Source organism: Oncorhynchus keta, chromosome 13, assembly GCF_023373465.1.
Source record: "Oncorhynchus keta strain PuntledgeMale-10-30-2019 chromosome 13, Oket_V2, whole genome shotgun sequence".
Classification (NCBI taxonomy): domain Eukaryota; kingdom Metazoa; phylum Chordata; class Actinopteri; order Salmoniformes; family Salmonidae; genus Oncorhynchus; species Oncorhynchus keta.
In genome coordinates, this window is record NC_068433.1 from 15,941,451 (window position 1) to 15,964,364 (window position 22,914).

General features: G+C 43.2%; 1 protein-coding gene across 1 annotated transcript in view; it reads right to left on the reverse strand.

Moving 5' to 3' along the window:
- The window catches only part of LOC118391935 (regulator of G-protein signaling 12-like), a 71,956-nt gene extending 49,697 nt beyond the window's left edge, over positions 1–22,259 (reverse strand). The window contains exons 1-3 of the mRNA XM_035783446.1: positions 22,086–22,259; positions 19,398–21,354; positions 12,136–12,237 (exon numbers count right to left, since the gene is read on the reverse strand). Coding sequence (XP_035639339.1) covers positions 12,136–12,237; positions 19,398–21,275 — 1,980 coding nt within the window. The 5' untranslated portion in view covers positions 21,276–21,354; positions 22,086–22,259. The remainder of the gene's footprint in view (positions 1–12,135; positions 12,238–19,397; positions 21,355–22,085) is intronic.
- Between the last annotated feature and the right edge of the window lie 655 nt (positions 22,260–22,914).

Consider the following 22,914-nt stretch of genomic DNA (forward strand, 5'->3'; position numbering starts at 1 on the left):
CCAGAAACAAATAACTTTCTTCTGAAACTCGTCAGTCAATTCTTGTTCTGATAAATGAAGGCTATACCATGCAAGAACTTGCCAAGAAACTGAAGATCTCGGACAACGCTGTGAACTACTCCCTTCACAGAACAGCGCAAACTGACTCTAACAAGAATAGAAAGAGGAGTGGGAGGCCACGGTGCACAACTGAGCAAGAGGACAAGTACATTAGAGTGTCTAGTTTGAGAAACAGACGCTTCACAAGTTGGTTAAATAGTACCAAAACACCAGTCTCAACGTCAACAGTGAAGAGGCGACTCCGAGATGCTAGCCTTCTAGGCAGAGTTGCAAAGAAAAAGCCATATCTCAGACTGGCCAATAAAAATGAAAGATTAAGATTGGCAAAAGAACACAGACACTGGACAGAGCAATTCTGCCTAGAAGGCCAACATCCCAGAGTCAGCTCTTTTCAACTGTGCTAACATGATTGCAAAAGAGTTTTCAAATGATCAATTAGCGTTTTAAAATGATCCACTTGGATTAGCTAACAAAACGTGCCATTGGAACACAGGAGTGATGGTTGCTGATAATGTCGCCTCTGTACGCATATATACAGTTGAAGTCGGAAGTTTACATACACCTTAGCCAAATACATTTAAACTCAGTTTTTCACAATTCCTGACATTTAATCCTAGTAAAAATTCCCTGTCTTTGGTCAGTTAAGATCACCACTTTATTTTAAGAATGTGAAATGTCAGAATAATAGTATAGGGAATTACTTATTTCAGCTTTTATTTATTTTATCACATTCCCAGTGGGTCAGAAGTGTACATACACTCAATTAGTATTTGGTAGCATTGCCTTTAAATTGTTTAACTTGTGTCAAACGTTTCGGGTAGCCTTCCACAAGCTTCCCACAGTAAGTTGAGTGAATTTTGGCCCATTCCTCCTGAGCTGGTGTAACAGAGCTTGTTTGTAGGCCTCCTTGCTTGCGCATGCTTTTTCAGTTCTGCCCACTTTGTTGTCCTTAAGCCATTTTGCCACAACTTTGGAAGTATGCTTGGGGTCATTGTCCACTTGGAAGACCAATTTGCGACCAAGCTTTAACTGATGTCTTGAGATGTTGCTTTAATATATCCATATAATTTTCCATCCTCATGATGCCATCTATTTTGTGAAGTGCACAAGTCTCTCCTGCAGCAAAGCACCCCCAGAACACGATGCTGCCACCCCGTGCTTCACGGTTGGGATGGTGTTCTTCGGCTTGCAAGCATCCCCCTTTTCCCTCCAAACATAACGATGGTCATTATGGCCAAACAGTTATATTTTTGTTTCATCAGACCAGAGGACATTTCTCCAAAAAGTACGATCTTTGTCCCCATGTGCAGTTAAAAACCGTAGTCTGGCTTTTTTATGGCGGTTTTAAGGCAGTGGCTTCTTCCTTAGTGAGCGACCTTTCAGGTTATGTCGATAAAGGACTCGTTTTACTGTGGATATAGATACTTTTGTACTGTTTCCTCCAGCATCTTCACAAGGTCCTTTGCTGTTGTTCTGCGATTGATTTGCACTTTTCGCACCAAAGCACATTTATCTCTAGGAGACAGAATGCGTCTCCTTCCTGAGCAGTATGACGGCTGCATGGTCCCATGGTGTTTATACTTACGTAGTATTGTTTGTACAGATGAACGTAGTACCTTCAGGTGTTTGGAAATTGCTCCCAATGATGAACCTGACTTGTGGAGGTCTACAATTTCTGAGGTCTTGGCTGATTTCTTTTGATTTTCCCATGATGTCAAGCAAAGAGGCACTGAGTTTGAAGGTAGGCCTTGAAATACATCCACAGGTACACCTCCAATTGACTCAAACAATGTCAATTAGCCTATCAGAAGCTTCTAAAGCCATGACGTCATTTTCTGGAATTTTCCAGCTTAATGTATATAAACTTCTAACCCACTGGAATTGTGATACAGTGAATTATAAGTGAAATAATCTGTTTGTAAACAATTGTTGGAAAAATTACTTATGTCATCCACAAAGTAGATGTCCTAACTGACTTGCCAAAACTATAGTTTGTTAGCAAGAAATGTGGGGAGTGGTTGAAAAACGAGTTTTAATGACTCCAACCTAAGTGTATATAAACTTCTGATTTCAACTGTAGATATTCCATAAAAATCTGCATTTTCCAGCTACAATAGTCATTTACAACATTAAAATGTCTACACTGTATTTCTGATCAAACACATGTTATTTTAATGGACAAAAATGTAGCTTTTCTTTCAAAAACAAGGACATTTCTAAGTGACCCCAAACTTTTGAACTGGAGTGTACGTTGTAAACTTTAATTGATAGGCTAGGTTGTACCAACCTCATGGTGGGTATAGGGAAAATTTGAGTATAATGTTAAGTAGCCTAAACCTATCGATGATACTTTGAGCTGGGTGAAAAGAATATGAATATGAACAGTTATCCAATATCCTGTAATAAAAATAAGGCCATGCTCATAAAAAAAGAATCGTCCTCCCTCATCTTAAAACGGCACCGACCACCACTGTCATACTGGGAACCTTAACTGGCTGGGGGAGTCTGGGAGAGAAAACGGGGATGGGGGTTTCGGTTAAGTCAGTCCCCATAGGGGAAAGGCAAACAGATGTCGTCGTCTAGTTAGTCCTCATGGGTATTTGGCATGGGGACAAGTTCGGGGCAGCTCTCAGAGGGGCAAAAATAGACGTTTCTGGAGGGAAACAGACAGAGACAGTGTGGATTGCTGTGTTTATGTACAAACTGTTACAGAGACTGAGTGGCTGAGAGTAGGGAGAGTTATATGTTCCGCTGTATAAAAATAAACTTGAAATATTATAACACACTGGTGTCATCTAATCCAATTTAGCTTCCAAAGGCCAATCTATCCATCCTTTGAAGCACCCACATCTTCCTACTAGAGAGTTGTTGCCCGCAATGAAATAAATGCAATGAAATACTTATGTTAAGTAATCCTAGTATTTATATCTATTTGCTACTTTTATCCATCCACCCATGTGTGCTGCGCCTTTGGGGGGATTAGAATGTTACATCAGTGATGATATCAGGCAGGTCTCAGATCAATTTTCCTTTAATAACCTCCTACAGGGAACGGGGGAGGGTAAACTGAACCTAGATTTGTCATTTTAGGGTCAACATACACCTCAAGGGCCTCTGGAAATACCATGACCACATACCATGTGCTGTACTTTATAGTACAAACCACAGGAGTTACTGTTTTGCTCAACAGAAAGCAACTAGGTCACACAATAGAATTCTGCATTAGTCCTGTGTGGCTCCGTTGGTAGAGTGCTTGCAACAGCAGGGTTGTAAATTTGATTCCCACTGCGGCAAGATATGAAAAAGTATGTATGCAGTACTGTAAGACGCTTGGATAAAAAGAGCCTGCTAAAAGGAATCATTATATTAACCTACATCCTAGATTTCAATCCATTGATATGTGTCGATAAGTTATTGAAATATCTCACGAGCGAGAAAAGCACAGCAAAGCTCTCACAATAGCGTCGAGGGGGGAGGGGGGGGGCGACGACTTGTCTCACAAAGATCTGTGTTTATTCTATCGATGGTGCTAAGGAGACAGGACCTTGGCATTGTTTCTCAACTTTCTCTGCCAACATATGGCCAAAGATACCAACAAACGCGTTAATTCCCTGCATTATTGAAGAACCGCATTCTCTTAGCACGCTAGTTCTAACACGACACCACCTCTTACTCCAGTACGATACACGCCCGTACGAAGCAGACACAGGTTTGAGGTTAAAGACAAATAAAAACTTTTTTTTTTAAACAAGTGTGTACTAGTTTCTCTCTCCGACATGTTCAAACCGTTTCCTTTCATGAGAAACGGTGTCCGAGTTCCATGGTTTTCCTTCATTGAGTTACTTCCACACCCTTGGCAGGAGATGTACTGCAAACGATGCAGTATGAAGAAATGGATGAAAAGTATAAATAAATAAAAATAAATAGGAATGTAAATAGTGTGGGTGGGTAGATGGCCTTGAATCATACTGCTTTATTCCCAGAGCCTGCCTATATCTCATATAGGAGGAGGCTATTCAACACAACCAGGTAAATGGGACAAAACAGCGCTGACTGTTGCCAACTAATTTAATCTCCTTTCCCACCAGGCAGTTGGCGAAATGTTGACAGAAATGTCATGGTTTTGGTGTCACTGTGATGACATCATTCAGTTTTGAGCTGGGTGTACTATGCACAATAACCAACCAACCACACGGTCAGTGTGGGAGTACACAGTACTGTATTTCTGACCTCAGTTGGTCAGACACTGCTTTTCTTCTGTGGTCTCGAGGTGGTCAGCAACCGCTGTCGCATCTGTCTGTTTGGTCACAGAGTTTCCATCCTCTGAGTTCTGCAGCTAACTGAATCTGGACTCCAATGCAGCTAGCCATTTTTCCAGTCTGTGGGCAGAGAGGCAGCTTATTTAACGCAATGAAACCTCTGCTGGAGGAAAAAAAGCACACCGCTGTGAAGAGGCATTTAGGAAATGTCAGGCCACTTGCTCTTTACATCCCATAATGCTGTGCCCGAGGACACATTTCGTGAGGGCAACTGTCCACCCCCACGTCGACGCTCTCATCCTGTGACGTCTGCGAGATAAAAGCGTGTCGTGATCTTCCCTCGCCTGCTAATCCTCCCAAGAACACACCTTTTCTGCAACGCCTTTCAAGTCACAGCAGCAGCATCATAATGTCCCAAGCAGAATCCAGAGGTATACCGGTACATACGGTGTATCTCTATATACGGCTCTGGCTGATCCCATACATTTAGATTAGACAAAAATAGACCAGAGACAGAACATATACCAAAAACAGATGTGCCACCACTAGTTCCTTTAAGACAAAAACATAACTGACTGTCTAACAGCAGGGGGTGAATCAGTGCACAGTAAACAGAGAGGGGCAGAGCAAAACCACATGCAACCACATCAAGTTCAACCTCAACTTAAGCTGCTATGGGCAACCCTAAAAATAAAAAAATTCTCCATGTCGGTTGGGTCCTTAAGGTTGGGTCCTTTACACCAAAACTGTGCTGCACTCCTCCAAACAACACTAATTCATTTGAAATGGGTCACTAGCCAAGGGACTCCAAACACAGCGCCGCTCAGTCAACAGTTCATAAAGAACACTTGATGAGAGTCGACGATGAGAAAAATCACTCATCACTTCACAAAACCCTTTTAGTATGCCTGATTTAAATTCAGTTTGTGTCCCCGGTCCCAGTATTCAGGAAGCAGGACAGTATCTCTGTATAGAACTGCACAGTGTGTCACATAGCCACACACACATGCAAGCTCTGTTAGAGGCTGGAGCTGACCAAAACATTCCTCTGAAGGAACACACAAGCTAACCACTGTGAGGCACTTAAACAGTCAAATATGAGTTACAAAGAGCCCAAAGAAGGCAAGAAAACTGTCAGGGAGATGCAGGAAGACACCACAGCACAGAGATAAGCATGAACTATGAAAGCAAGAAGAAGAGAGAGAGAGATGCTCAATGAGTTTGATGAGAATACTTACAGAGATGAGAGTTAAAGTTTGCTCCATGTATGGCGCTGTGTGCAGCTTGTGTTGGGCTTGTCTTCAGTGCTGCTGCAGCTCCACACGCCTGGTGTGTGGAAACAAGTCCATTCGTCAGCTCACTCCGCGGTGTGTGTGTGTTTGCAGCCAGGGAGCGCTAAACTCAGGCGGAGAGCGGCAGTCCAAGATCCTGACAGCTACTGAGAGTTCAAACACACTCCCCCTGCTGCTACTGTGCCTTGCTTCCTCTCTCCCTCCCTCCCTCTCTCACTCCCTACCTACCTCCCTCCCTCTCTCACTTTCCTCTACCCACTCTATCATCCTTCCCTTTCCATTTATTTTTCTCTCCCTCTGTCTTCATTCCTCCTCACAGTTCCTGCTACGCCCACAAAGTGGATCTCTTAGCCTCAGGCAGGCAAACCAAGCTTTGTTATCCAGCCTATGATGTGTGAGGGAACGCAAAAGCTTAGACTCCCGGATAAGGGAGGGCCATCAACTCTTGGCACACACATAGGTACACAAAATAGCATACACTCACAAGCATTCCTTCACACTATTTGTAATGCATTTGTACACATAGACCACAGAAACACACAGACACACACTTATCATTCAGTGTGCAAAGCATCTGATTTAAGTCAGAAATTAAAGCCATGAGAAAGGAATTGGCGTGCGAGGAGGAAGGGGGCCGGCGGGGCTTTGACAAGTGTGCTGAAAAATGAATAGAAGCGATACAAAGTTCACAGACAACAAAGCCCCAGCGTGCAGCGAGATGCTGCTATCGCGTAATCTCCACACACACACAAAATACATCAAACGCTGATCATCACAGCTCCTCTGCTGAGACCAAATGGCAACCAGGACAAGCGAAACAGACAGAAAACCGCAGATTCGGCTAGCCGACAGGACAGTCTGGCGTAGCTACATGTCAGAGGCTCTGTGAGGTCAAATATAACAGTGTTTACTGATTCCTGACCCCTGTTGCCGCGGCTCTGACGCACACGGCTAACCACGGAAAAAGCAACAGAGCCGCCACATGTGCTTGCAGCTTCCGTAGCGTCAAACGGTGAGAGGTTATCCACAAGCAGGGGTCTCACCACAGCTCTGCTGGCAGGGTCTCCCAGGGGCCCACGTTGTCCACTCATGTAGAGATGTGACCGGTGGCAGCTTATCACATTTTGGATTCCCACAGTGTGAAAAATGGGCTCAATAACATTCTAGGGAGTCAAGGACAGGGCTGAGGAATCAGGAGGGTAGGAAAAGCTCTCAAAACAAAACACCTTCCAATCCCTGTATAATGGGATATTCCAACGTGATGCACGCTAGTAATCTGGAGAGGCTGCGATACGATGACACTTGTTATTTATATGATGAGGAACATAGGGAATCTTACATTGTGGGTGTAAAAATCCTTTGATGTAGCTTGCACAACATGCACCAGTTTGTCATTCCATATATTGTCTTTACAGGATGCCTGCCAAATGGAGGCTCTCACTTTCCTTATCAAGAAAGAGCAGATGATGTGTTTCTGTTGCTCTACATTGACAAATTTAGCAGACTTACAGTAGTGAGTGCATACATATTCATGTTTCCTTCCCGTACTGAGCCTTGCGGCGTGGCTCATTGATCTTTGACTGATGATCATGTGAAGCTGTTATAGCGTAGTTAAACTTGACTGAATGCCGTTCTCCGGTGAAACAATGGTGTCTGGTTTAGCAAGGATGGTAACGCTGTGCCCTTGGGGTGATGAGCCCTTGAAATGGAAACCAGGGGTGGGCGACAGCCATAGATAAGGATCTAATTGCCTTTGGCCACCATTAGAAGAAAACCTCAAACATAGTAATTACCTGGAATGTATACCATGACTTAAAGCAGCATGGGTAAATTGCACTCACTTTGTCATGGTTTCAGTGTGGCTGAAATTATGACTGCACAATGAAAAATGTGCAAATACGCCACTGTTAAGTTCTTATCAGACCACAGACGTGCTTACACAACAACTGTTTTGCAGGTCCAATGCAGCTGTTTTAATCTTAATATCAAATCATTTCTGGGAAACGATTATTACCTTGTGTGATTATTTGATTATTTTTTATTTAAATGGTCAAAAATAAACAAAAATAATTTTGCTAGTACTGTCTGGGAATGGTCTGTGTGGGGAGGGGAAAACTGAAAACTAGCAAAATGGTTTGGAACTCTTGCTTATTGGTTAACTAATGTCACAAGGCAGGCCAAAACTTCATCCCACCAAAACATTTCAGCCAGTTATTTCAAACAGCTCTTACACTAAAACGTCATCAAACGTTATCATAATTTTCACAATTTCACAGTATTATTCTAACCTCATAGTGTGGAAATATATATAAAACACATGACAAACTATGTTTTTGACTTCACTGGGCCTTTAATTAGGAACTCCACCATTTCATAACTTGGAAAAGTACAGCTTTAGGAAAATGCTATACTTTAAAGGTGGGATTCCCTTACCGGACTATGTTAAAATTCCCTCTGCAGCCACCCACTGACCAAAATACTATTTAGCTGGTGGAATACACCCAAGTCTTAATGTTCCAGGAAACACTTGAGGAAATCCTAATACTCTTACTTGCTGTTCCCAATTTGAACGGGGATTCCCATTCAGTCTGTGGCAACCCAAATATAGCCGTTTGTTTTGCTAGCCAAAACTATTTCTGAGAGAATTACAGTTTTCGTCATAGAGAGGATCAAACAGTAGGATGAGCTACTACCCTGAGAGCCCAATTATAAAAGAGACATCAAAATGAGTTATTATTTAATTCAATACGAGCTGACCTTAGTCCAATGTTAATTTTTCTCTCTATAATAGTCCTACATGTCAACTGAAATGCTTTTGATGACAAAGTTTTCCTAGTATTGCAATATGTTTTGTATCTAGAAATGTAATTTATGTGAAGCCCAGGGTAACTTTCCTCGTCGTGTGGACAATAACATGTTGTATCCAATTTATTCTGTTGGATTAGAGCTATAAGTAGTTCATTACTAGGTAGCAGGTTTTCTTTGTTTGTTTAGGCCTATAGCAGACCTTTTTTGGGGATCCTATTATAGGTGCATAATTCAGTTGTTTACATCCAGCATGTGCAGTTAGCAGGCTCTGTAGACAGAGATCATAGCTAATGCTAACAAAGTATGAAAGCTGTAGCTCGTTTTATTGACCTCACAGACACTTGCAACACGTCAAATGCCCCGTCTCTCTCCATAACCGTCACAGTAACTGTTGACCCTGAAGAGGCAGCAAGGCCCTAGTGTACTTGACCCTGAAGAGGCTGCAAGGCCCTAGTGTACTTGAAAGAATTTGAGATGGCCTCAACCAATGACATCGCTCTAGCGTTCAAAAATGGTGAAGTGGAGCAAATCTATATATATAGAGTTCCCGGTTCAGGGTTCACACACTGACTGACAATACCATTATCTTATCTTCACTCCTCTGCAGTACCAGTGACTAAGAAATCCCTAAGACAAAAAGAGCAGAAAACGTTAAGTCATAACATCCTATTGCTGTGTAGTACTAAGGAACAGCCATGTTGAGGTAAGAGTGATTCAGCCGCTGTGCTGACAGAAGGCTCTGAAGTTGAGTCTTCCGCCCACTCCTTCGATGACAAACGCAAAAGTGAGCAAAACCAAATGTCAAAACCAATTAGGTCAGACATAAGAAATGTACTTTACATTGTGTGAAGCTGTTCTGTACAAATCAAATCAAATGTTATTGGTCACTGCGAGTGTAGCGAAATGCTTGTGCTTCTAGTTCCGACAGTGCAGTAATATCTAACAAGTAATCAAACAATTCCCCAACAACTACCTAATTCACACAAATCTAAATGGGTGAATGAGAATATGTACATATAAGTATATGGATGAGCGATGGCCGAGCAGCATAGACAAGGTGCAGTAGATGGTATGAAATACATTATATACATGTGATATTAGTAATGTAAGATATGTAATCATTTTTAAAGTGGCATTGTTTAAAGTGACTAGTGATCCATTTATTAAAGTGTCCAGTGATTGGGTCTCAATCTAGGCAGCAGCATCTCTGAGTTAGTGACTGCTGTTTAGCAGTCTAACGGCCTTGAGCTAGAAGCTGTGTTTCAATCTCTCAGTCCCAGCTTTGATGCACCTGTACTGACCTCGCCTTCTGGATTATAGTGGTGTGAACAGGCAGTGTCTCGGGTGGTTGTTGTCCATGATGATCTTTTTGGCCTCCCTGTGACATCGGGTGCTGTAGGTGTCATGGAGGTGTCATGGAGAGCAGGTAGTTTGCCCACGGTGATGCTTTGTGTTTGGCCCTGTCTGGGGGTATCATCGGATGGGGCCACAGTGTCTCCAGACCCCTCCTGTCTCAGCCTCCAGTATTTATGCTGCAGTAGTTTATGTGTCGGGGTGCTAGGGTCAGTTTGTTATATCTGGAGTACTTCTCCTGTCTTATCCGGTGACCTGTGTGAATTTAAGTATGCTCTCTCTAATTCTCTCTCTTTCTTTCTCTCGGAGGACCTGAGCCCTAGGACCATGCCTTATGACTACCTGGCATGATGACTCTTTACTGTCCCCTGTCCACCTCGATTGTGCATCTGTAAAAGTTTGTCAGCAGCCTGAAGAAGGCTGTTGCGCCTTCTTCATCACACTGTCTGTGTGGGTGGACCCTTTTAGTTTTTCTGTGATGTGTACGCCCAGGAACTTCAAACTTTCCACCTTCTCCACTGCTGTCCCTTCGATGTTGATAGGGGGGTGCTCCCTCTGCTGTTTCCTGAAGTCCACGATCATCTCCTTTGTTTTGTTGACGTTGATGAAAGGTTGTTTTCCTGACACCACACTCCGAGAGCCCTCACCTCCTGCCTGTAGGCTATCTTGTCATTGTTGGTGATTAGGCCCACTACTGTTGTGTCGTCTGCAAACTTGATAATTGAGTTGGAGGTGTGCATGGCCACGCAGTCATGGGTAAACAGGGAGTACAGGAGAGGGCTGAGCACACACCCTTGTGGGGCCCCAGTGTTGAGGGTCGGCGAAGTAGAGATGTTGTTTCCTACCTTCAACACCTGGGGGCGGCGTGTCAGCAAGTCCAGGACCCAGTTGCACAGGACGGGGTTGAGATCCAGGGCCTCCAGCTTGATGGTGAGCATGGAGGGTACTATGGTGTTGAATGCTGAGCTGTAGTAAATTAACAGCATTCTTCCATAGGTATTATTTTTGTCCAGATGGGATAAGGCAGTGTGCAGTGTGATGGCGATTGCGTCATCTGTGGACCTGTTGGGGCGGTATGCAAACTGAAGTGGGTCTAGGGTGGCCGGTAAGGTGGCGGTGATATGATCCTTGACTAGCTTCTTAAAGCACTTCATGATGACATTAGTGAGTACTACGGGGAGGTAGTCATTTAGTTCATTTATCTTTTCCTTCTTGGGTACAAGAACAATGGTGGCCATCTTGAAGCATGTGGGGACAACAGACTGGAATAGGGAGCGATTGAACCACCAGCCAGCTGGTCTGCGCATGCTCTGAGGACACAGCTAGGGATGCCATCTGGGCCAGCAGCCTTGCGAGGGTTAACAAGTTTAAATGTTTTACTACGTCAGCCACAGAGAAAGAGAGAGGGGAGAAGCAGTCTTTGTTAGCGAGCCGTGACGGTGGCACTGTATTATCCTCAAAGCGGACAAAGAAGGTGTTTAGTTTATCTGGAAGCATGACTTAAGATTCCTGGGGTAACAAAGTAAGAAATAATACATTTAAAAAAGAACGCGAAGCGAGGCGACCATCTCTGTCGGCGCCATTTTATATAAGATACAGGTTTATGTTCCAAAGAGACTTGTTGAAAACCCTATTGAACTTAAACAGAACCAGATGCCTCAAGTTTTTGACACTACTGTTTAGGGTGTGTGTGTGTGTGTGTGTGTGTGTGTGTGTGTGTGTGTGTGTGTGTGTGTGTGTGTGTGTGTGTGTGTGTGTGTGTGTGATAGCGAGGGGCTGTAGAATCCCTGAGCAATGCTAATAGGGGAGAAATGTGGGAACGTCATTTAGCAGCACTGCTCGTTAGCAAGGCCATACCAACAGGGCCCATGCCTCAGGCTGCTCGTTAACAAGGCCAAACCAACAGGGCCCATGCCTCGAGCCCACACAAAGACCACTTTGTGAGCCACCCTCGCCGCAAGTGTGGCACTAAATATGAGAGTTGAAGGCAAACAGAAATGAAAGGTTAAAAAAGAATGGAAACTGGAGCACGGGGAAGAACGGGGGAGGGAGGTTCGGCTGAATGTCCAAATTAGTCAAGCTGACCAACTCCTCCGCATATAAGCGAGCCGCATGCCCTCAAAATGTAGTTCCCAATAAAGATGGGTACACAACGTTACAGGGCCATTTTAAAATGTTACAATAAGCCAGAACAGAGTTTTATTGAATTAAGTTGATTGAACACCAGATATTTTACTCTAATTCAAAAAACTCAAATTCCAGAAACACAAATGGGGTTAATACCAGGCAAACCGAGTAGGATGGTGCTAGGTTTTAAACAATATGACAACAGTTATAAATACTGCACTGGACATAGGGCCTACCTCCAGGTCGTCCAGTGATCGTGCCAGGCTGAGCCTCTTGGAGTGTCCAATGGAGCGACGGCCAGAGGAGCGTCCGGCGCCAATGCCCCAGAACTTGGAACCCTGTCATGGGGAGAAGAGAGAACATTAACCTTTTACTGCAGTGGGCTAAATCAAGGTCACACTGAGTATTTTTTAGTAGTCTTAAACAAATCTAATTGGAAACAAAAGTACACACCTCACACACATGGTTATGGGCTTTAAAAAAATAAGACACCTGTACCATGCAGATATAGAGTTGAAATGAATTCCATTTTGATACTTCATATACATCACAGAAGACTGAAATATAACAAAACTGTTCGAAAAATATAAAAAAATGTTGATTAATTATGAAAACTATTAATAATATAATAACATTCTACCCATGAGGCCACAAGGTCATTTGACTGCAGGAAAGGGATAATGACTGTGCCAAAACATCACACTACTACATGAACCACTGATCCTATCATGGTTTCTGTCATACTTAGCTATGGGTCATGAGCCTACATAACACCATCATAAACATGACATAACACCTTTAACATGATGAAAGCATTAGGGATTAGTAAAGTAAACTTGTCAATGGTGATCATCCCTTTGTCTGGAATACATTTCCATACAAAATAGGCATATCCCTACACTGTACAAGCTTGTAGTTTTGGAGAGATTTGCGAGTGATAAGGGACTATCTCACTGGGCAATTAAACCAAGATGATGTAAACCAACCAAGATGATGACAGATGTTCTTCCTGCCATGACCTTCAGGCCATATGGCGTGTCCTTAAATAAACAGGGGTCCTGACACGCAACTCCCTTCCTGCCCGACAACATAACTGTGATTGGCCAACAGATTGTACAAAAATAACAGACTGGCTACACACACACACGGCCCATTAGTCTCAGTTCTGCACAATGTTGACGATTTCACAGACACCAGTTGAGCTGAGGTAGTGAAAAAATAGATTTTCACCTACTTTACCTCAAAAGGCTCCATCAAACTCAACTCTTCCCCTTTCATCTGCACCTTAATCTCACCTTTTCACTGCTACACTAAAAGAGCATGAGACACACATTTTGCCAGAAGCCCTGCTATTATAATGATGGGTGAAAGCCCAGCCTAATGTCTGAGCTGGAATAAAAAACTGCCGGTAATTACCATGGTATCACATGGGCTCTATCCTGTCATTTGCCTTAGCTTCCTGTGCAAAACTTATTTTCAGAACAGAGGACATTCAAGACAGACACATTATTCATCCGGTGTATGCACACAGGATAATAACTTTTGCTTGGATAAACAGCGAGAGACAAACACAACGATAAACAGCGTAATATTTTCCCCTATCATCTGACTCGGGTAATCTGCTCTCTGTACCAGAAAGAAGAGCGGAAATAAAAATGTATCAGATGGTAGAGGAGGATTCTCTCAATTTGTGCAAAGATTCTGTTTTGCCAAATGCCTGATATTCCATGGAACAAATCCATCTTTATCTACTGTACTCATGCATGCAATAGTGTAGCCACAGGAGAAACATATTATAAAAGGTTAACTTTCTGTATTGGCTTTTCAAAGTACATTAATATGTTTTGAGGATTTTTCCAAAAGTTTAGAATGCACCTTTACTTCTGTGTCAACAGGAAACATATTGAGTATACAGTATACAGGTAACTGCCAAAATAAAGGAAACACCATCATAAAGTGTCTTAATAGGGCGTTGGGCCTTGTGATGCGTGGGTCAGCTGTTTGTTCACCAGCCCGCAACTGCTAATAACCCATCCGCAACCGGCCTTGTGAAACTGTGAGGACGACACCTAACCCTAGCCCGCAAATAGAAAATGGATAGAAGAACGATTTTTTTGACAGGCCCAGGTTTCTGTTTATAATTTCTAACATTTTGGTAGGCTGTTTGTTAGTAATTAGATACATGCAGCTTCTCTTCTGTCAATACTTGTTGCCCTAGAAGACTAAACAAACCCTTGCTCACCAGAATGTCATAAAACAATAGAATGAATGCTTAAATCTAGTCGACATCGGTAAAGTTTGTTTTCGCTTTCATCTCAGCTTCTCTCAAGCAGCAAAGACTTTTAGGGACCGCAGAGAACATGCAGTAACGAAACATTTTGTGCAAAATTTCCAAATGACATCAGTTTGACCGGTTTTGAGGAAAATTAGAAGCTGTTAAAACGACCCAACATGTTTTTGATCAGATTTCAGTTTGGCTTGAATGCATATTTTATGTGGTTGAAATACAATCAGCTTTTATGATGCTGATAAAGACAACACTTTGAACGTGCCGTTAGGGACCGTCTGTAATTCTGTCATGATGCGAAAATAAATCATATTTCCACACTTCTGTTCCCGAGTCACTGCAAGCAATGCTTAATTCGGCAGGGGTTAACACTATCTTAAGCTATGTGAGAGGTTATAGACCTACAGTCAGTGTCCAGAGTTCAGATAGGCTAGAATTCCATTTAACCCATCTGAACAGTACAGTTCCCTTGATGTGACATTTTGAAGTCCCCATCTTGCGACTGTCGAATTTCTATAGTGCCTCACAATCATCACACATAACACTGCTATCATCCTCTTTCACCAAATCTTTCCCAAGCATTAGACTACTGTTCTGGCCCTCCCTTCTATTTATTTTCAACTCTCTATTTCAACGTTTTTCTCTTATTGAATTAAACAGTGACATTGTCCTTTTTGTCTCAGTAGATCGACATGAACTTATCAAGTAAAAAAATAATTTGACAAATATTATATATTTTGCACGCTACAGTCAGGCCCTAAAGCTTAGGCTACACACTAATGTCAGATAAAAAGAATAATAACATGAATTGCACAATAATTTATTAATTTAATGTATTGTTTTCTCTTTATTCTACCCATTTATGGATTTTAATGCATCTCTTTATTCACAATATTCCATGACCCTTAACCCGCCCAACCTGCACATATAACCGCGGGGACTGCGGGTTATGAGTCAACCCCCGCATCACTAGTTGCTTCCAAAAGAAATTCCATACTTTTGGTGTTCTGTTGATGGTGGTGGAAAACACTCTCAAGCACCGGCCCAGAATCTCCCATAAGTGTTCAATTGGGTTGAGATCTGGTGACTAAGATAGCCATTGTATATGGTTTACATCGTTTTCATACTTATCAAACCATTCAGTGACCACTCATGCCATGTTGATGGGGGATTGTCACCCTATGGGGGCATCGCCATGGTAGGCAAAAATCAGCAAGACAAAGGAGCTGATCGTGGATTACAGGAAACGGAGGGCTGAATGCCGTCATTCACATTGACGGGGCTGTAGTGGAGCAGGTCGAGAGCTTCAAGTTGCTCTGTGTCCACATCACTAAGGATCTATCATGGTCCACACACACCAACACAGTCATAAAGAGGGCATAGCAACACCTTTCCCCCCCCAGGAGGCTTTGAAAAGATTTGGCATGGGCACTCAGATCCCAAAAAAGTTTTACAGTTGCACCATTGGGAGGATCTTGATTGGCTGCATCACCGCTTGTTATGGCAACTGCTTGGCATCCGACCGCAAGGCTCTACAGAGGGTAGTGCGTACGGCCCAGTACATCACTGGGGCCGAGCTCTCTGCCATCCAGGACCTCTATATCAGGCGGTGTCAGAGGAAGGCCCTAAAAATTGTCAAAGACTCCAGCCACCCTAGTCATAGACGGTTCTCTCTGCTAACGAATGGCAAGCAGTACCAATGCACCAAATCTGGAACCAACAGGACATTGAACAGCTTCTACCCCCCAGCCATAAGACTGCAAAATAGTTAGTTAAATAGTTAGCCAAATAGGTACCCGAACTGTCTGCACTGACACTTTTTGCGCAAACTTTTTTTGACATACGCTGCTGCTACTGTTTATTATCCATCCTGTTGCCTAGTCACTTTATTCCTAGTTATACTGTATGTACATACAGTGCGTTAAGGAAGTTTTTATACCATTTGACTTTTTCCACATTTTGTTGTGTTATAGCCTGAATTGAAAATTAATTCAACAGAGATTTTTTGGGGTCACACAATACCCTATATAATATCAAAGTGTAATTATGTTTCTCAATTTTTGTTTTCCAAATTAAGAAAGAAATGAAAAGCTGAAATGTCTTGAGTCAATAAGTATTCAATCCCTTTGTTATGGCAAGCCTAAATAAGTTAAGTAAAAATTGTGCAATAATAGTGTCCATCTCTGTACCCCACACATACAATTATCAGTCAAGCAGTGAATTTCAAACACAGATTCAACCACAAAGACCTGGGAGGTTTGCCAATGCCTCACAAAGAAAAGCACCTAATGGTAGATGGGTAAGAAGAAGAAAAAAGCAGACATTGAATAACCCTTTGAGCATTGTGAAGTTATTAATTATATATTGGGCAGTGTATCCATACACCCAGTCACTACAAAGCCACAGGTGTGCTTCCTAACTCAGTTGCCGGAGAGGAAGGAAACTGTTTAGGAATTACATTGTGAGGCCAATGGTGACTTTAAAACAGTTACCGAGTTTAATAGCTGTGATAGAAGAAATGTCAAGGCTGTGGGTAACTGGTGAAAGGAGTCAGGTGCAGGAGAGCTGAGATGCGTGGACAAGGTATTTAATACAAGAAAACACCAGTATAAACACAATACTATGGTGCGGGAAAAATAGCGGCACCACGAAATAAACAGGTGTAACAACAAAACCCAGGACAAAATACCAGCTGTCAGTAACAGCCTGAACAATAAAACAAACATGCACACAAACATGGGACTAAACCAGAGGGTTAAATAATGAACATGTAATGGGGGAATTGAAACCAGGTGTGTAGAAAACACAAAACAAACACAAAACACAAAACAAATGGAAAATTAAAAGTGGATCGGCGATGGCTAGAAGGCCGGTGTCGTCGACCGCCGAGCGCCGCTCGAACAAGGAGAGGGACCGACTCCGGCGGAAGTCGTGACAAGAAAACTGTGTATGGATCAACAACATCGTAGTTACTACACAATACTAACCTAACTGACAGAATGAGAAGAAGGAAGCCTGCACAGAATAAAAATATTCCAAAACATGCATCCTGTTTGCAACAAGGCACTAAAGTAATACTGCATAAAATGTGGCAAAGCAATTAAGCCACTTATTGTCCTGAATACAAAGTGGGGCAAATCCAATAAAACACATTACTGATTACCACTCTCTCCACTCAAGCATAGTGATGGCTGCATCATGTTATGGGTATGTTTGTAATCGTTAAGGACTGGGAAGTTCTTCCAGGATAAAAAATGAAACAGAATGGAGCTAAGCACAGGCAAAATCCTAGAGGAAAACCTGGTTCAATCTGCTTTCCATCACACTGGGAGATGAATTCACCTTTCAGCAGGACAATAACCTAAAACACAAGGCAAAATCTACACTAGAGTTGCTTACCAAGAAGACAACATCAATCAAATCAAATTGTATTGGTCACAAACACATATTTAGCAGATGTTATTGCGGGTATAGCGAAATGCTTGTTCCTGAATGGCCGAATTAAAGTTTGGACTTAAATCTGCTTGAAAATCTATGGCAAGACCTGAAAATGATCTTGCCATAGACAGACCTTGACAGAGCTTGGAGAATTTCGAAAAGAATAATGGGCAAATGTTGCACAATTCAGGTGTGGAAAGCTCTTATAGACTTACCCATAAAGACAGCTGTAATCACTGCCAAAGATGCTTCTACAAAGTATTGACTCAGGTGTGAATACTTATGAAAACAAGATATTTCTGTATTTCATTTTTCAATAAATTTGCTAAAAACAAATCTAAAAACATGTTTTCACTTTGTTATTATGGGGTATTGTGTGTAAATGGGTGAGAAACAAAGTCTGTAACACAACTAAATGTGGAATAAGTCAAGGGGTATGAATACTTTATGAAGGCACTCTATCTACCTCAATTACCTCATACCCCTGCACATCAACTTGGTACTGGTACCCCATATATATAGCCAAGCAGTGGAGGCTGCTGAGGGGAGGACTGCTCATAATAATGGCTGGAACAGAGCACATGGAATGGCATTAAACACATGGAAAGCATGTGTTTGATGTATTTGATACCATTACACTAATTCCGCTCCAGCCATTACCACGAGCCCGTCCTCCCCAATTAAGGTGCCACCAACCTCCTGTGTAGCCAAGTTATCGTTACTCATTGTGTATTTATTATTACTTTGCTATTTTCTTTCACCTGCATTGCTGGAAAGGGCCCGTAAGTAAGCATTTCAATGTTAGTCTACACCTGTTGTTAACGAAGAATGTGAGGAATATAATTTTATTTACTGTGATAATGGCCAAAATAATGGCCTGCCCAACATATTTATACATGACTCTAAGCATGATGGAATGTTCATTTCTTAATTAACTCAGGAACCACACCTGTGTGGAAGCACCTGCTTTCAATAAACTTTGTATCCCACATTTACTCAAGTGTTTCCATTATTTTTGCAGTTACCTGTAAGTAGCCATTTAAGTACTTCTTCCATGGGGAAACTCACTCCCATCACAGTTAAATAGTGAAACAGGGACATCTTGTGGACAATGAGGAGAAGAACAGAAAAGGCTGTTTGGAACTGAACTTTCTCTGGATGTGGATTTATGACAATGACATCATTGAGGTATACACTAACAGGTGGCTTTTTCAAGCTCAATTCACAGCAGTGAAATGGCTGTTGTGTCAGAGTGAATGGTCTGTCCAACCTCTCAGTGCCTGGCAACTCAACTCCTGCAACTGTTTTATCACTTCCTGTAGAAGGTAGTTGAACATAAAGCAAACAGAAACACAAAACCAGATGCTAAACAGAAGGGAGCATGCAAATGTATTTTTGTTGCGTTGCACAAAGCAAATATAGGAGCTATCTTAACTTTGGGTTAGGGTTACATCCTGGAAAATGTTACTCTGGGCTCCTGGGTGGTGCAGTGGTCTAAGACATGGCACCTCAGTGTTAGAAGAGTCACGACAGACCCTGGTTTAATTCCAGGCTGTATGACAACTGGCTGTTATTGAGAGTCCCATAGTGTGGTGCATAATTGGCCCAGTGTTGTTAGGGTTTGGCTGGGGTGGGCTGTTGTTGTACATAAGAATTTGTTCTTAACTGACTTGCCTAGTTAGATAAAGGATAAATACATTCAGTATTTATACTGAACACATACAAGCAATGACACATCATGCAACACAACAGCATTCCCTCTTCTTATCTCACCTTGGTATTGGCATCTTTCCTGGGATTTCCATTCAGCAGCTCTCCAGATTCTACTCTCCAGAGTCGTTTGGCCCACTCCTCCCTCTGGGGCAGCAGCATCATGGTCTCTGCTGCCAGGTACCTGTCTGGTGGGATCTGGCTCATGGGGGGTGGCAGAGCATTGGTGCTACCCACCGTGGCTGGTCCTGACCAGCTGTTAGTGGCCGGTGTTGCCTGGGACTCGGGCTCTCCACCTCGGCCCTTAGGCCACCTCTGCTTAACACTCATAGAGAACCAGCGCTGACTGCTTCTGAAGGAGCCTCCTCCTGTTAGGTTCTGGTTCTGGTTCTTAGCCAGAGGGTACGGTGGTGGCGGGGGCTTGAACTGAAACTCCAACCTGGGAGGTGGACCACCGCATAGGCCGGTTAATGACACCGGGCCAGGTAGAGATTCGGAAAGGGAATTTGTGCTGCCTGGATTAGGATGGCCGTTTAGTTTTAGCCAGCCATTTTGATGAGCTACTATTTGGGTGAGGTCTCCTTCAGCCTGGGGGTAATCCTCCCATGGACAGCTGGGGAGCTGGCCCCCAGGGTCGTTTCCGCGGGCGATGGGGAAATCCCTGTCTGCTCTTTCCTCAGGGGGGGAGGTGTTTCCGATCCCACTGTCTCCGTTGCTGCTGGCGCTGCCATTCTTACCGGTGCTGCTGCGATTCTGTTGCGTGTGGAGGTGGTGGGCTGAGTCTCCGTCCAGCCTGGTTCTAAGCCTCTCCACTGCCTCCCCCATTTCACAGTATAAGACAGATACAAACTGGAGAACGGAGGGGGGAGTGAGGGGGAACTCCAGGCAGCCCTGGGTGTCTGGGTCAGGGGTGCAGTCGAAGCCGAAGCGCCCTGTGATGCCCAGGTGGTCACTGTGGTGGCACAGCTCAGGGTCGATGAAGAAGACGTGGCATGAGGTACTCAGGGGACCGTTCTGGCCAACGTGGCCGCCAGAGATGTGTGCAGTGGTGACCAGACAAAAGAAGCGCCTGTCCTCGGAACACACCACGCCCAGGACAAGGTTCTCGGCAGGGAAGGCGGCCAGGACGGCTCCTGTGTCATCACAGAGACGGACGCAGTCGAACATGATCTTCATCATCACCAGCGTGTGGGTCTCCTGCTCTGTGCCCATATGTCTGATACACCCGCGGATCACCTGTAGGCAGTCGTCCTCTGAGCCGTGTCTGGACAAGGCCAAGATCAGTTCAGTAGAGCCCAGGTAGCCCACCACAATGGCTGTGTTCAGAATACTCCAGTCTCGATTCACATCATCCTCCTGCTCGTTGAAAACCGAGTCGCCGTCTGCCACTCGGGCGGTTTCCTCCGCAGACAGGAAGACAGGCTGAGTTTTGGAGTTCGAAGGCTGGATCCAGTGGGACATGTCAGGTTCTGACACAGGTCGTGGATTAGCTGGGGTGGCATTTACGGAGTTAGAGGACAAGTTGCCAGAGTGGGCTGAAACAGTGCGAAAAACTCCCCCCTTCTGAAAAAGCTCCTTTCCCTCTGTTCTAGAAATCCTTAACTCCTCGTCGCTGGAGGATAGGTCCACCAAGGGCCCACTCCCGACAAGCACCACCAACCGTAAAGGGCCTTTACAGGTGCCAATCAACTGCACCACAGCCTCATGGGATGCCTTTGCCACATCAGTTCCGTTGACGCTCACTATACGATCCCCCTGCTTCAGTCCCACATGGTCTGCAGGGCTGCCCTCCAATATTCCACTCAAGAGGCACGGGCCTTGTCCCGATAAGGTAAACCCGTATCCTACACGTCCTCGAAAAACCTCAACCCGTCTGACTTCATGAGGAGAGGTCAAATCCAGACGCCTACGCGCCCCTTCAGCCTGTCCCGGCATCCTCATCCTGAATGTGGCCGTTTTTTCAGATGCAGAGCGTTGGAACCGAATGTCACTCTGGAGTGGTATCTTTTTAGTGCCAACACTGAAGTGTAAAAGTAGACAAGAGAGAGAGATTTAAGCTGAGTGAGATACAGTGTATCAAATAATGATTAGGCATAGGCCTACTGTAACATTATTTTTAACAAACTGAAACTGTAACACTTATCACGTGATATCATTATGGTACACATGTTTGTTATACAATGTATAAACTAAATAATAATGGTGTGATACAATGTATTGTGCACAAAAGCCATAAAATATATTTCCCATTTATTTTAGAAACATTCACCGTAAAGAAAATACTGTAAGATTTCATTCTGCAGCAATAATGCTACACACTATAACAATCTCCAATTTTTTTAACGAAAATATATACATGAGTTGTTATAGTTTAAGCAGACAAGTGTGGTTAGAAGAGACCATTTAGCCTCGTTCCATGTCAGCGTGCAAATGAACCATCTCCTTGCCAAAGAGTAGACAGCGCCAGCTGGCCCCCTTCTCGAGAACCGTTCAATCAATGCACGAGCATTCAAGCGAGACGTTTGTTCAAGAAACATGCTCGAGCGCCTTGATTTGGTTTCGTTTGACATCGTTTCTCTACCGCTCTTAGTTAAATGTTTACAAAACAGCAGACTAGTTCGGCATTGTCCATCGAAATACAACAAAACAAAATATAGCCTTGTTAAAATATTTCCTAGTATGAAATGTAAAGTAGTCTCCAAAACTCTCGACGTCTAGATATAATGTTGCCAGTGCTGAGACTGAAATTACCGTTTAAAAGCTTCATGAAGTCAGTTTAAAGGTTGCATACTCCCAACAGTCCAAAATAGTTAGAAATCCACACGTGCGTAGTTTCCGTAACATAACTTATATTTTCCAAAGTTTCCCTCCGATATTATGGTATTCCATATACCACGGATGACAAACTCCACCCGCTTCCATTCATTGTTGGGGAATACAACGCGTCTTTCATAGTAACCATGACATCGTTTTCAGAGCACGTGATTTCTTACGCCAATCCCCCTGTCTGAGAGCTCAATATTCAAATATTTGCGGTGATCCTATTGGTTCTGATCATCTGAAATGGATAGCCTAAATAAAAACATTGTTGATGTTGTTCAGGTCACATTTCAAACACATATTTATTACCAACATGCGCTAATTTACACTTTACTAAGCATGACAAATAACTATGCAGATGTAGCCTCAATGGCTATTAAATGCAACCACCACAAAATTAATAATGTATATATAACAAGCTAATTAACATGACAGGATGAATTACACCTCTCAAGAGGTGATCATTTGTTGCATCCTGCCAGGAAAGAAAAACAACAAGAAAAAAACAGTGAATTATGGTGAAAATGCTGCAAGGTCGCAATAGGAGTGAGTCACATGGTCCTTTTGCACACCACAGTCAAATAGACACAGTGAGTCAGTCAATGGAAACAGTGAAAGCCGAGAAGTTGTATGCATGTTTAGGCCTACTAAAACCCTGGACAAAAACCTTAGGCCTTGTAAGATAGTGAAGTGATAGATAGTCATTTGAATCGAATAAGCAGGCTATTGATATTTTTTGTATATTTTTCTGTATATTATT